We start from the raw sequence: 14,845 nt of genomic DNA, 5'->3' as shown, positions 1-14,845 counted from the left end.
TCGGCTCCCGGCTTTTCTTCAAACTTTTCTATTGCACCGCTCTTTCCGGGTGCAAGTCGGTGCCGCCTCTAGTTCTTCTTATACACAGGAAAATGGGGTCCCGCAGGGCTCGGTGTTGAGCGTGTCCTTATTTCTAGTGGCCATTAATGGTCTGGCTGCAGCCGTGGGGTCGTCGGTGTCCCCTTCTTTGTATGCCAACGACTTCTGCATCTCATTTAGCTCCACGACTACGGGAGTCGCCGAACGCAGGCTGCAGGTAGCCGTTCGGAAGGCAGCATCATGGGCTCTGACTCACGGTTTTCAGTTCTCTGCAGCCAAGACTCGAGTTATGCACTTCTGCAGGCGTCGGACGGTCCACCCTCATCCTGAACTTTACCTCGACGGCCACCTGCTTGAAGTGGTGGACACTTGCCGCTTCTTGGGGCTCGTGTTTGATGCCCGGCTCACATGGGTTCCTCATATCACTCAGCTGAAGCAAAAATGCTGGCGGCACCTCAACGCCCTCCGCTGCCTCAGCCACACATCTTGGGGTGCGGATCGCTGCACGCTGTTGCGACTGTACAGTGCCCTTGTGCAGTCCAGGCTTGATTATGGGAGCCTGGCCTATGGGTCTGCATCACCCTCCGTGTTGAAGTTGTTAGACCCCATACATCACTGTGGGGTTCGGCTTGCAACTGGCGCATTTCGTACGAGCCCTGTGGATAGTCTACTGGTGGAGGCCGGGGTTCCCCCGCTGCGGATTCGCCGCCATCGACTGCTCGCCGACTATGCTGTCCACGTTCATTGCTCGCCGGGCCATCCCAATCGTCGCCTGCTTTTCCCTGCGATGGTCCTCCATCTGCCCGAACGGCGACCTCGGTCTGGGCTTTCCATAGCTGTCCGTGTCCAGTCCCTGCTGTCCGAACTGGGTTCATTCCCTCTTCCGCCTCCCTTCCGGGTCCGTGCACCTACGCCTCCCTGGTGTTTGTCCCGGCCGTCCGTCCGTCTGGACTTGGCACAGGGACCCAAGGACTCGGTTCCGCCTGTGGCCCTCCGTCGCTGTTTTCTTGCGCTCCTCGCCTCATTTCCGGGCTGTGAGCCTGTCTACACCGATGGTTCCCTGGTTGATAGTCGCACTGCCTACGCTTTTGCTCACGCTGCCCATGTTGAACAGCGCTCCTTGCCAGCTGGCTGTAGTGTTTTTACTGCAGAGCTGGTGGCCATCTTGCGCGCTCTTGAGCATATGCGTTCCTGCTCAGGTACGTCCATCGTCATCTGCAGTGACTCCCTGAGCAGCCTCCAGGCCATCGACCGCTGCTATCCCTGTTCTCCTCTGGTGTCCTCTATTCGGGAGTCTGTTTCCACCATTACCCGTTCTGGTCGTTCGGTGGTTTTTGTTTGGACGCCAGGTCACGTTGGCATCCCGGGGAACGAACGTGTTGACAGGCTGGCCAAAGGGGCGATAGACGCCCCAGCTTTGGAGATCGGCCTTACGGCTCGCGACCAGCAGCTGGTGTTGCGCCGTAAGGTGCTTGGGATGTGGGCTGCTGAGTGGCGTGGCATGACAGCCCCGAATAAACTGCGGGCTATCAAGGAGACGACCGATGTGTGGCGTTCCTCCCTGCGGGCTTCTCGCAGGGACTCGGTGGTCCTGTGTCGGCTGCGCATCGGCCATACATACCTGACGCACGGCCATCTGTTGCGTCAGGAGGATCCCCCTCTGTGTCGGTGTGGGTCCCGGCTGACGGTCGGCCACATTTTGCTGGAGTGTCCTCGACTGCGCACACTCCGGCAATCTTTTAATCTCCCGGGCACTTTGGCTTTGGTTTTATCTGACGATGCCTCCATGGCTGACAATGTTTTACATTTTATCCGTGGTAGTCCTTTTTATGGTTCGATTTAGGGAGGTCCTGCACCTTCCCATTCTGTGTCTTTTGTCCTCGCGTCTCTTTCCATTTGTTGCTGTTTTGGTGTATAGTCTGCTGGTTGACTCTTTCCCTTTTTTTTTTGTCTCGCGGTCAGTCAACCAGTTTCCAGCCATCTTCTTTTCTTCTGTTTGTTGTGTCTGGTGTTTGTCTGTCCTCTTCTTGTCTGTAGTGTTCGTTGTTGCATTTGTGTTCTTGTAGTGCCTGGGGGGAGTCTCCTTCCCTCTAGGGTTTTACCTGCTTCGTGACCCTGTCTCGCCTGTTTTTGGAATGGGGGACTGATGACCTTAGCTGTTTAGTCCCCCTTAAACATCCCAACAACCAACCAACCTTTGATCGCCAGAATGGGGCGCGCCCCTCTTCTCTGTTACCTCCTGGAGTCTGCTTTTGGCACTTGCTACAGTGGCTTAACTTCACACTACCTGCAACTTTCCTGCTGGCTGTGAACCCTTCACCACCTTGGCTTCGTGAAGCGACCCATTCATTCGTTTCCTAAGGTCACTACTCTAGCCTCAGTCTATAGCCTTCAGTTTCATGATCTTTGCATGGAACTTCGCAATAGTACCTTTGTGTACAGCGATGGCACTAGAATTGACCATGGGGTCAGGTGTGCCTTTGTCATTGGGCCGTGTCTCTTGATATTGGCCTCCGGCACACTGCTCAGTATTTACAGCCGAGCTCTTTGCCCTGTATCAGGCCATGAAGTACATTCGGCGACACGGACTTTTCAATTGTCCTCTACTCAGACTCCCAGCGCCCTTCAAAGTCTGTGCGCTGTACACTGCCCATCCCTTAGTGCAGTGAGTCGAGGGAAACTGTCACTTGCTCAGTTTTGGTGGAGCACATGTCATATTTATGTGGTTTCCTGGTTGTCAGTGTGCCAGGAAACGAGGCTGCTGACAAGGCTTCAGTCCTTGTACCTCAGCCTCCTAGTTCCTATATTCCCTCTGATGATGATCTCTGTCTGTCAAGAGGTGGTGTCCCTTTGGCATCACGGGAATAAGCTCCTCCGGTAGGTCATTTTAAGTAGGCTGCATATTGGGCACTGCCTTTTTAGCCATCGTCATTTGATGAGTGACGGTACCTCACCACTTTGCACACATTGTGCCCAATTTTAACTGTCCGCCACTTCCTGATGGAACGTCCATTTTTTGACTGTTTACGTTCCCACTTGGTTTTGCCGTCTGATTTATCGGCCATTTTAGCAAATGACGCGTGGGCTGTCGACCGCTTTTTACTTTTTATCTTCCAAAGCAGAATAGAGAAGGCCATTTAATTTCAGTTTTGGACCTCCGTTTCTGTATGGTGTCTTTTTTTTAGCCTTTTCTCCATGTCCATGTTTTTAGTTTTCTTCTATTATGTCAATTGGGACTGACGTAGAGTTGTTTTTTAACTCCTCTCTGTCCTTGTGTTTTATAATTTTGACTTGAGCGCTTATGACCCCAGTTGTTTTTTGGGCCCTAAAGCAAAACAAAACAATACAAAGTAATGCATAACCTTTTATTTCATCATTCTCCACAGATGACATTTATTAAAATCATCAAAAGTATTTGTAGTTCATTAATACTAAGGAATTTACAGTATTTTAAAAAATGGAATGAGGATGAGAAAAATGGAAAATTGGAGGGAGACAGTTTTAAATTGAATAATTCCATAATTGCTACTGGAACATCCCATTGATACATTTACCGAAAATAAAATCAAATGAATGTCACTCCTAACCAATCTCTCTGAGTTTTTTGAAAACTTCAAAAAATATGCGTGTCAGATGGGTGGCTCCTACTGGTCCTCTGGAGAAATAATATACTAATGGCTGTTTAAAATTTGAGAAGATGCTGTTAATCATTATAACTAATGCAGTATTGGCAACCACAGATGTACGTATGAAACCCATGTCTTCAAATCCAATAACACGAGCCCTAGAGCTGTCATATATCAAATTTTCCATTAGTGACAGCTCATCCATAGACAAATTAATAATTACATCAGCTTCTGGTAACTGCTGCACTTTCTGCTATAAAAGATGAAATATGTTGTTATTTATCCCACAGTTTAATTGTATATCTTCCACATACCTTTGTAAGGTACGTACTGATGGAAGGCTAAAGCAGTGTGATAAAAAACTGTATGCCTGAGTACTACAATACAACAAATTAAGTGCAAATAATTTAGTTTCATCTTTCCATCTCGCACCATTTCCATTCAATGGTATACTGATTTGGCTTATCAATAAATCGAGAGCATCTTTTTTCAAGTACTTGGAACCAATACTTTTTAAAATGACCTTGTCCTTTTGTACTTGTGTCCTGAGACTTTGTGGTTTCAGTTTATTCTTACGATGGACACTTTCCTTGTCACATAGTAATTTTGTACGAAGTCTAATGATTTGCACGTGTTTCCATTTCACACGATTTTTAAACACGCGAATAATTTCATGTAATCTAAGCATTTCATCTTCAAAAGATGTCTGTGTTTCAGATTTCGTTGGTAGTGATTTTATATATGTCTCTCGTGTAGGAACACTTGTGGTAGCTGTTTCTTCTGTGTCAGGAGACAGTTTTATTGTTTTTTGCAGTAACACTTTCACGTTTGTATGACAATTTTCTCTTCATCGTCACTAGTTGTGCCTCATTTGGCACATCAAATAATGTAGGAATTGCATTCCATGCCAATCTCTTCTTTTCCGTGCTCATGAACTGGTTTGACTCGAAATGTAACGCACAAAACTTCACGTTATTGTGCAAATAAAGGGCATCTTTTTGCAGCAGGTCCTGTCTTCTACTACTTATTAACCATTTTTTGCTCCTAAAAAAGAAAAACAAATTCAGTAATTCAATACAGTTTACAAAAAAATCGTAAATAAATAGCGCTCTAATTTGATGTTTCATACCCCTCAGGGTCCTTAGGAAACCTGAAGAATGACAAATGTGGTGTCTTCTTCCTATTATTACTGCAATTAATTGCTCTACATACGCTGCCTTTTGTAAAAACCATGTTAAAAATGAATATAAACGATACTGCTTACATTTACTGAATACCGTATTCAGCAACGTAGCTTCGCCACCGCTTGGGGCACTGTTGTCGCGGTGTATAACAAAAATCAGCGAGAGTGTCGCGACTGTATATTAGACTGTGGTACAGTAATGCATCTTCAGCTTAGTGATGTAAACACCTATAACAAAGAGAACGACACTTATCAGATCAAAGAAAAATAAGCAATCAATTCAAACCAGACGAAGCACGTGAAAAGGAAAGGGTCCCGTATAAATATGGACGGAGCGCCTGACACATAGCAATGGCTACCTCGTAAAGCTTAACTTCTAAGCTTACGACTCGAACCAAACTATTGTAGCTGTATCGTCATTCATTCGACCTAAATTGTCTCATATTACAATGGACCAACTTTGTTTCGATTTGGAGGTGCGGCCTAAAACTTTCATCTGAATTTAGTGTCTCATTTTTCAGATGCGGCTTAGATTAGAGTGCGGCTTAGATTCAAGTAAATACGGTATATTGTTTGCATGTGATCCTGTCATTTACCATCTCGGAAAGTCATCAGAAAATAAAATCCAATTGCAATATGATTTAAATAAGATACTTGTATGGTGTGAAAAGTGGCAGTTGAGTGTAAATAATGAAAAGTGAGATCATCCACATGAGTACTAAATGGAATCTGTTACAATTCACTTACATGATAAATTGAACAAATCAAAAAGCTGTCAATTCAACTAAATACCTAGGAATTACAATTATGAACAACTTGAAATGGAGTGATGAATAGGTAATGTTGTGGGCAAGGCAAACCAAAGACTGCATTTTATTGGCAGAACACTTAAAAGGTACAACAGGTCTGTTAAAGAGACTGCATGCACCATGCTTGTCAGTCCTCGTGTGGATTATTGCTGCCCAGTATGGGGACTTTATCAGATAGGGCTAACGGAGGATGTTAAAGTTCAAAGAAGGGCAACTGGTTCTGTATTTATCATGAAATAGGGGAGAGTTTGTCACAGAAATAATATGCCATTTGTGGTGGCAATCATTGAAACAGACGTTTTCTGTTCTGCTGAAATCTCCTCCGAAATTTTAACTGCCATTTTTCTCTTCTGAATGCAGTAATATTTTGTTGGCACTCAACTACATAGGGAGACATGATCTTCGTAATAAAGTAGGGGAAATCAGAGTGCATATCAAAAGATTAATGTGTTCATTTTTCCTCCACACTATTGGAGAATGGAACAGTAGAGAAATAGTCTGAAGGTGATTTGATGAACCCTGTGTTTAATGTGAATTGCAGAGTAGTAATGTAGATGAAGTCCAGGTAGCCACTGAACTGATTAACAACAACACAGCAGCTACACTGGATGATATACAGATAGAGAAGATAAACAATTCTTGGTCAAAAACAACCCAGTGCCTGCAGAAACTAATAAACAATTGCATCATTACCAAGTGGTGGGCGGGGTTGTCGTTGTTGATTCTTCAGATAAAGACTTAGTGTATTGTTCTCTGCTTTGCTGTAGGACAGATGATGGATGTGGAAGCCTTACCATACACCATTAAATGCACTTTCATGACAGGTTCATTCTTGGTAACTATATGAAACATGGTTAATAGACTAATTGAGGAAAGATGGATAACATGAATCTTGAGAAATAACAACCTTACCACCACTGCTGATAAGTGAAAATGTTTTTCTAGTTAAAGATATAACTGGTACGAATCCCTGTAAAAGTTGTTTGCTTGCTTCCTTCCTGCCTGTTTTGTGTTTTGTCTCACATTTTTATTTGTGAAAATAGAATATGGAAAGTGTAAATTTGATTTAATAATTGAACAAAAGTGACAAAATATTTTTCAATATATTAATATCTTTCTAGATGGTGGGGTTGAAGAAATGTCCCAAACTGCAATTGAAATTGATGACATACTACTCAACAAACAATTTATTTGTGAAGCTGTAACGAAGGTGAAAGAAATGAAAGAAGACACAGCTTTGGAACTATCAGATTTAGTGTAAGTATAAGAGTATACCATATGTTAGCAAATAATAGTACGTTCATTTAAAAAATTAGGGATATTATTACAGTTTTGTATAATACTAATACTAACTCCTAGTTGGTACAGGAGTAAACAAATCTTTTAGTTACATTTTTTTGTTATAACAAATTTATGAAATTGATTATGACCTGGGTTGAACCTTATGATTACACTTCCAGAGCAGGTAGGAACTCTTGCTGTCCTGTGCTCACACTTCTCTCATTGTATCTGCTCAAACCAAAATTGTAGCATATGTACAGTGAATATTATTTACATGCTAACTACCTGAATGTTTTTATCCAAACATCTTTCATCTGATAGTGAGGAAGAGGTGGAACAACTTGTTAAAATTCATGCTTACTTAGTGCCTTGCCCCTGCTGTTACATCACTGTATCTGCACCATCTGTACACATCACAGATTGGGACACACACACAATATATTTTTCGCACTACATAAAATGTTTAACCATCTTGTCACTAGCATGAGGGCCTTTAGTGGAATGTAGGTTATTCTCATGAACAGCCCATGTTACACTACTGTGTGTGTGTGTGTGTGTGACCATTGCCATAGTCTGCTGCTCAGTGCTGCACTGCCATCAACACAATGTTTCTTGATTTACTTGTCGGCAGTTATTTCAACACACAACTATTTCTTGTTGTTCATGTGGTTGTTATTACCAAGTAATCTCATTTATGCCTTCTGTTGTGCTAAATCACACTTCATTGGTTTTATAAAGTCGCCAAATAACTACTTCTTAAATATAACAATTATAGTCAGTGACACTACTGCATAGTTTTGCCTATATCTTCTTCATTGTTTACCTCAGTTACTCTTGGCAAAATCTTTATTTCTTGAAAATTCCTTTTTGTATCTCACAACCTCTCCTATTTCAGCACTTCTTGTGTGTCTTTCACCTTGGCTCCAAATGTAGTGTCTAAACAGTGGCTGTAGTTTATGAATTGTAAAGAAATTATCACTTCTTGATTGGTCTGTCACCTCAGTGTTGTTAAAGAGTGTTTCTAACTTATTAAAGATTTACAGTCGCCTTCTCGTTCTTTCTTGTTGTAGTGGACCTGCTATGCAGTGGTACTGATTCTGCCGTGGAACTTCATTTGCAGCTACAGAGGGTGGAGAGTTGTAAGAGAGCTCACAACTATGCCAACTCATTATGAAATGACGTAATTGTCTTTTAGGGAATTTCAACAGTGTAGGAAAAGACATCCATTTCTTCTATGTCCCATTGCCAGCATACATTCATCAGTGCGTTCAAACTTAAGAGATCTAGTTTCAGGCATATCAGAGATCTGCAGATTAAACAGGAGTGGGGCAAGGATGGATTCCTGAGGTCATCCATAATTTAGTGTCTTTCAAGCACTTACCCTGTTGGCCAGTATGACCCAGAATGACTTTCCAGCAGACACTCTATTAATAAATTGGGCTGTTTTTCTGCATGGGGTTATTTGAATGAGGTTGTAGAGAAGACTGTATATCCATACTGTCATAAGTTGCTGAGAGATCTACAAATGTAGTTGATGTTTTTAAATTCTTGTGAACACCTGCTTTTATGCAGGCCATGAGTGACATTATCTGGTGTGTGTGGCTTCTTTTTGGGGGGGAAAAAAAAAACCCTCTTGTTCAATCAGAATTTCCTATATTATTATAGCAGAAATTCTTTTTTAGATGACTCTTTCAAGAAGGTTGTATATTCAGTTAACAAAGACTATTGGGCAGTAGCTTCTCGGCTCATAGCTTGGTTTTTGTGGCTTAAGGATAACAATGACATTAGAATTTTTCTCTCTTCGGGACTCCCCCTCTCATCAGGATACCAGTAAACAACTCTGCTAGTCATTTTTGATATATTTACCACGGTTCAGGAGGAACTCGGGATGAACTACATCAGGCCCTGGTGCCTTTCCTGCTTTGACTTCTTTGAGTGACATTGTTGTTTCCTTGACACCAAATGCCTGGGAAAATATGGTCAGGCCTAGATGTCTTTGAACCTGTGAATTCAAGTTTGATATGGGTGACATGTGCTTTGTCCCATGGGGTACTTGAAGTAGTCACAACATGATTCAGAGTCCTGTGTGGGTGCAAGGCCATTTCACCTCTTGCGTTGTTAGCATTTTGCCTTTCTACTTTAAAAGTGCCCAGGCTTCTCTGCCAGATCTTTTCAGGTCCAAGTTCATGACTGTCTCTGTTCATTTCTTATGACGAGCCATGTCCATTGTACTTATCAGGTCATCAGCTACCCCTCTGTCTCCTCCTTGGAGGAACTCGCATATGAATAGTTCTTCACACTAACTATATGAATAGTTCTTAACATCCTATTCAATCCTGATATGTACTCATTACTGAAACATCTAGGGATGGTCTTCTTTGCTGTCTGTCACTGCTCCTGTGAACCTCTGGTAGCTTTTGATAGTGGGTGGAGTCCAGCCTAAGCATTTGTCAAGGTGGCTGGAGACGTTCTTCCAGCCTGCCTTCTAAAAATTCCATCTTGGACAGGGATAGGACCTTATCAAGGAGACACTTACTCCTATTTCAATTAGAACTGGTCTATGTTGGCTAGGTAGGAAGTCTCGAAGTATTCTGTGGGTCCCTTGTAGCAGTATGTTCTCATCGTCTTTGCTTACGAAGTCCAAACCATGGTTGTACACTAGGTTTCTAGCTGCTGATTTAAAAGATCCCTTCACTTTTGCATCAAAAAGCAGTAATAGATCATTGTGAGCCCAGCTTGTTGGTGTTTCACCATTGCTATTGTTGGTCCTCTATTTCCGTTGTGTGTGGTGACTGTTAAGTCTCCAGCATAGACTGCTCGGTGGAGCACTAGAGGCAAGGTTTAGGATGTTGAGTTGGTGGTGGGAGTTTTATATATTACTCGTAGCTATTTCCCTTAATTTGATGGCAACTTCATGAGTGGTGTTGGTGATGTCTTAATCAGGAAAGTTCAGTACATCTACATTTATACTCCGCAAGCCACCCAACGGTGTGTGGCGGAGGGCACTTTACGTGCCACTGTCATTACCTCCCTTTCCTGTTCCAGTCGCGTATGGTTCGTGGGAAGAACGACTGTCTGAAAGCCTCCGTGCGCGCTCTAATCTCTCTAATTTTACATTCGTGATCTCCTCGGGAGGTATAAGTAGGGGGAAGCAATATATTCGATACCTCATCCAGAAATGCACCCTCTCGAAACCTGGCGAGCAAGCTACACCGCCCCCCCCAGGGGGTCCACAACTCTTTTGTGGACACGTGCGTAGCGAGCACAGGACCCCGAGCTAATGTGGCCCTCCTTCCTTTCCGGGCTGCATACCTTCCCTTTCCGTATCCTTCCCCGTCCCCCATCTTCGCCCCCCCCCCCTCACCTCTGGCTCTTTCCTTCCCTTTCTCCCCCTCTGGGAGTATGGTTTGTGCCTACGTCCGGAGACGGACGCTCGAAACTGTTACCAATTCCTTGCGTTCTACACTTGCAAGTCTTCGTCCTTCTCTTTTCCTTCCCTCTTCTCTTTGCCCTTTTCTCCGCTGCGGCGTTTGAGACCCCTGTTCTTTCCTTTCCCTTTCTCTTTTTTCCTCCCTGTGCATGTCTGAAGGCCGACCCACGCACTTCCATGCGTAGCCGGTGACGGGGTAACGCGTAATTCCCCGCCCCGGGTAGACAGGTAAGACACGTACGTACCCCCTGGTAACGGCCAGGCCCAGGGAGGGGTGATTACCCGAGCTGATACCTTCCGAAAGTGCCGATTGGTCCCTCCGTCCGTTTGTCGGGAGGTGTGACCTGAGGTGTGAACAATCACCTAAGGCGGGAGTGCCCTCAGTGAGGGCCCCCACAAGGGAGGAGCGCGCCATCGGAGACGCCGGTAATCGTGGGGGATTCTTCCGCAATGGTTTCCTCACCTTCCACTATGTCTGCTCACAAACGTAAGTTCACTGAGTCTCAGCCACAGACAGTTCTTCCATCGTTGCCACAGTTCCTTGTTGTTTCTCGGTCTGACGAAGGTCACGACTTCTCCACGGTCAACCCTTTCATTATTCAGAAAGGTCTCGATGCAATTGCAGGTCCTGTAAAGTCTTGTTCCAGATTACGGATGGCACCCTGTTGTTAGAAACAAACAGTGCCCTCCAGGTACAAAAATTGCTGCGTACTTCTCTGCTCCACACCTTCCCTGTCCGGTTGGAACCGCACCGTACCTTAAATTCCTTGCGTGGAGTCGTTTATACACGCTCCCTCGATGGATTGTCTGACGAAGAAATTCAGCACTACCTGTCTGACCAGGGCGTAACGGCTGTTCATAGAGTTATGAAAAGGGTTGACACGAACATCATTCCAACCCGCACTGTCTTCTTGACATTTGACAAAGTTCAACTCCCATCGAAAATCAAAGCAGGCTATGAGATAATTTCCGTTCGCCCTTACGTCCCAAACCCTACGCGTTGCTATCGATGTCAGCGGTTCAATCACACCAGCCAGTCCTGTTCCAATCCGGCCAAATGTGTTACGTGTGGCAAGGATGCCCATGAGGGTGCTTGTCCACCTCCATCCCCTTGCTGCATCAACTGTATGGGTGACCACGCTGCTTCCTCTCGAGATTGCCCCGTTTTTAAGGACGAAAAGCTCATCCAGGAAATAAGAGTGAAGGAAAAGGTGTCGACCTTTGCTGCTCGAAAATTATTCGCCAGTCGACAGCCCACCGTGCCTCAGACAGGAAAATACAGCACTGTCCTTGCTTCTCCTCGGCCAACAAAGGAGGCGGCCACGCAGACTTGCGACCTCACCTTTAGTGCCACGGTTGTCAGATCGGCCAGTGCAAAGATCGCCCGTTCAACCTCACCACTTTCGCCTGCCCACTCTATGGCTCACCCTTTGTCGGGTTCTGCTAAATCTCGAGCCCAAAAGTCAGACACCAAGACTTTGAAATAAGAGCATACTCGTGAAGAGTTTTTACTTACCGCAACTTCACAACCATCGGTTCCTCCTTCATCTAAACATCATACTTCCAAGAAGGCTACAAAAAAACCCAGTTCCTCTCCTTCTCCACCAAGGCGTGTCCCATCTACAGCACCACCTGGCGGAAATCGCCCTCGGCCGTCTTCTGTGTTGCCGAGGCGCACTGCTGGTGGCCGGTCAACCGGCCGATCGCTGGTGGCAGGAGCTGCTCCTGACCAACCTATGGATCAGGATCTTCTGCCTTCGGCTGAATGCCATTCCATGCTGTTGGTCGCAAGCTCTGAGCAGTCGTTGAGTTGACAGCACCCTTGGTCACATTCCTCTATTTTCTGTTCACCCTATGTCCATTATCCACTGGAATATCCACGGTATTCGAGCCAATCGGGATGAATTGTCGATCCTCTTACGATCCTACTCGCCGGTCATCTTCTGTCTTCAGGAAACAAAGCTGCGTCCCCATGACTGCTTTGTTCTCCCTCATTTTCAGTCCGTCCGATATGATCTCCCCTCTGTTGAAGGCACTCCAGAACATGGAGGACTCATGATTCTTCTCCATGAAACTCTCCATTATTACCCAATCCATTTAAACACTTCCTTCCAAGCTGTCGCCGTCCGTCTTTCCCTTTCCGGATACACGTTCTCTCTTTGTACTGTATACATTCCATCGTCCACACAAATGGCACGAGCTGATCTCCTTCATCTTCTTGGTCAGCTTCCACCCCCCTATTTGCTGGTTGGGGACTTCAATGCCCATCACCCGCTTTGGGGATCTCCACATCCTTGTCCACGTGGCTCACTATTGCTAGACGTCTTCCACCAAGCGGATCTAGTTTGCCTCAACACTGGGGTCCCCACATTTTTGTCTGCCTCATCGACAAATTTATCTCATTTGGACCTTGCGGTCGGTACTGTTCCGCTAGCTCGGCGCTTCGAATGGTTCGCCCTTGATGATACACACTCGAGTGACCACTTTCCATGTGTCCTTAGACCGCAGCCTCAACTGCCATATATGCGGCCGCGACGCTGGAAGTTTGCCCAAGCCGATTGGACGCTTTTTTCGTCTCTAGCGACATTCGATGACCGTCGCTTTCCCAGCTTCGACGATGAGGTCCCACATATTACCGACGTTATTCTTACAGCTGCGGAACGTTCAATACCACGCACCTCCGAATTGCCCTGGCGCCCCCCAGTTCCTTGGTGGAACGAGGCATGCCGTGACACAATATGTGAGCGGCGACGTGCTCTTCGCATTTTCCGCCACCATCCTACTTTGGCCAACTGTATCCGCTATAAGCAGATCCGAGCGCAATGCCGTCGCGTCATCCACGATAGCAAGAAGGCAAGCTGGAAATTCTTTATTAGCTCATTTAACACCTTCACTCCCTCCTCGGAAGTTTGGAGTCGGCTTCGACGGTTCTCAGGCGCGCCTAGTTTCTCCCCGGTCTCTGGGCTCACTGTCGCGCATCCCCCTGCGGGTCCGGGATAAGAATAGGCCCGAGGTATTCCTGCCTGTCGTAAGAGGCGACTAAAAGGAGTTTCAACCGTTTCGGCCTTTCATGTGATGGTCCCCCTTGGGGTTTGACCTACATTTTTCAAAATTCTTCTGAAGTACGAGCCTTTTGGGGAAGGACACCTTACGTGGTGTACCATTGGTCCTAAGTGCTCTCAGACCTTGGCACTCAGTATTGCACCGGCGTTGTAACCATACCCACTATTCCTCCAATTGGGCCTAAACGCCTGATGGGTTGTCCAAGTTACGCCCATAGTGCATCTCCATCTGCACCAGCGATCATGATGGACTTTCCATGGCACCAGAAATCCAGCACGGTAGCCAGCCCGTTGTGGTGGGGTCGTCATGTACCCTCTAGGTTGTAGCCCCCTGACAACACAGGGATCGTACTGCCGATACCTGAGCTGCACCCTCCCCACGTCGGCCAAGGAGTAGATGCCCGTCTCCCTGGGGCATCAGGACTCCCGGCAATGGTCATCCTGCCAGGTGGCCCTTGCTGCGGCTGGGTGGCGCCCATGGGGAGAGCCCCTGGTCGGAGTGGGTGGTATCGGGGCGGACGTTTCGCAGATGAAACGTCAACACGTATCAGGTCGCTCTGCGGCCGAGTCTTTCAAAAGAAAAGGTACCGTTTCTAGTTCTGGTTCTCCTGCCCTTTCCCCCTTGGCCACTCCATGGGAGGAGGGACAGGCCCGCCGGCTTGGGGCGAAGTACTTCCCCCGCTATTTGGTCTGTTCTCGAACCGATGGGGGGACATTCGCCACCTCCAAGCCGATGTTCTTTGTTCAGCACATTGAGGACGTCTTTGGGGAAATCGAGGCTCTCAGCAAGATGCGTTCAGGGTCCGTTCTTATCAAGACCACCTCCGCCACACAGTCGGCGGCGCTCCAGGCGTGCGACTGCCTAGGGGACATCCCAGTATCCATTGTCCCACATCTGGCACTAAATAGGACGCAGGGGGTGATTTTTCATCGTGACCTCCTGCTACAATCTGATGAGGAGCTCAGGGCCAACCTGGAGCGCCGAGGCGTGCATTTCGTCCGGCGAGTCCAGCGCGGCCCCAAAGACCGTCGCATTGACACTGGGGCCTTTATCCTCGCCTTCGAGGGGGACGTTCTCCCGGAGAAGGTAAAGGTGATGTGCTACCGGTGTGACGTGCGACCCTACGTCCCGCCTCCTATGCGATGTTTTAGGTGTTTGCGTTTTGGGCACATGTCGTCACGGTGTGAGGCTGAGCCCCTTTGTGGCGATTGTGGCCGCCCTCTTCGTGAGGAACATACATGCACCCCACCACCTCGGTGCATTAATTGTCCTGGCGTCCACTCGCCTAGATCCTCAGACTGCCCTGCCTATCAGAAGGAGAAGAAGATACAAGAAATCAAAACTTTGGATCGGCTCTCCTATACTGAGGCCAAGAAGAAGTATGACCGTCTCCATCCCGTGCCATTGACTACTT

The 14,845-nt window shown here is 46.5% G+C and overlaps 1 protein-coding gene across 1 annotated transcript in view; it reads left to right on the top strand.

Annotated features, from left to right (window-relative positions):
- LOC126236044 (uncharacterized) overlaps positions 1-14,845 on the top strand; it is a 148,674-nt gene that overhangs the window by 59,357 nt on the left and 74,472 nt on the right. Inside the window, exon 2 of the mRNA XM_049945079.1 lies at positions 6,779-6,914. Within this exon, the coding sequence (XP_049801036.1) occupies positions 6,779-6,914 (136 nt within the window). The remainder of the gene's footprint in view (positions 1-6,778; positions 6,915-14,845) is intronic.

This window comes from Schistocerca nitens, chromosome 2 (genome assembly GCF_023898315.1).
Source record: "Schistocerca nitens isolate TAMUIC-IGC-003100 chromosome 2, iqSchNite1.1, whole genome shotgun sequence".
NCBI classification, from domain to species: Eukaryota; Metazoa; Arthropoda; class Insecta; order Orthoptera; family Acrididae; genus Schistocerca; species Schistocerca nitens.
This window is presented reverse-complemented; position numbering and strand designations above follow the sequence as displayed.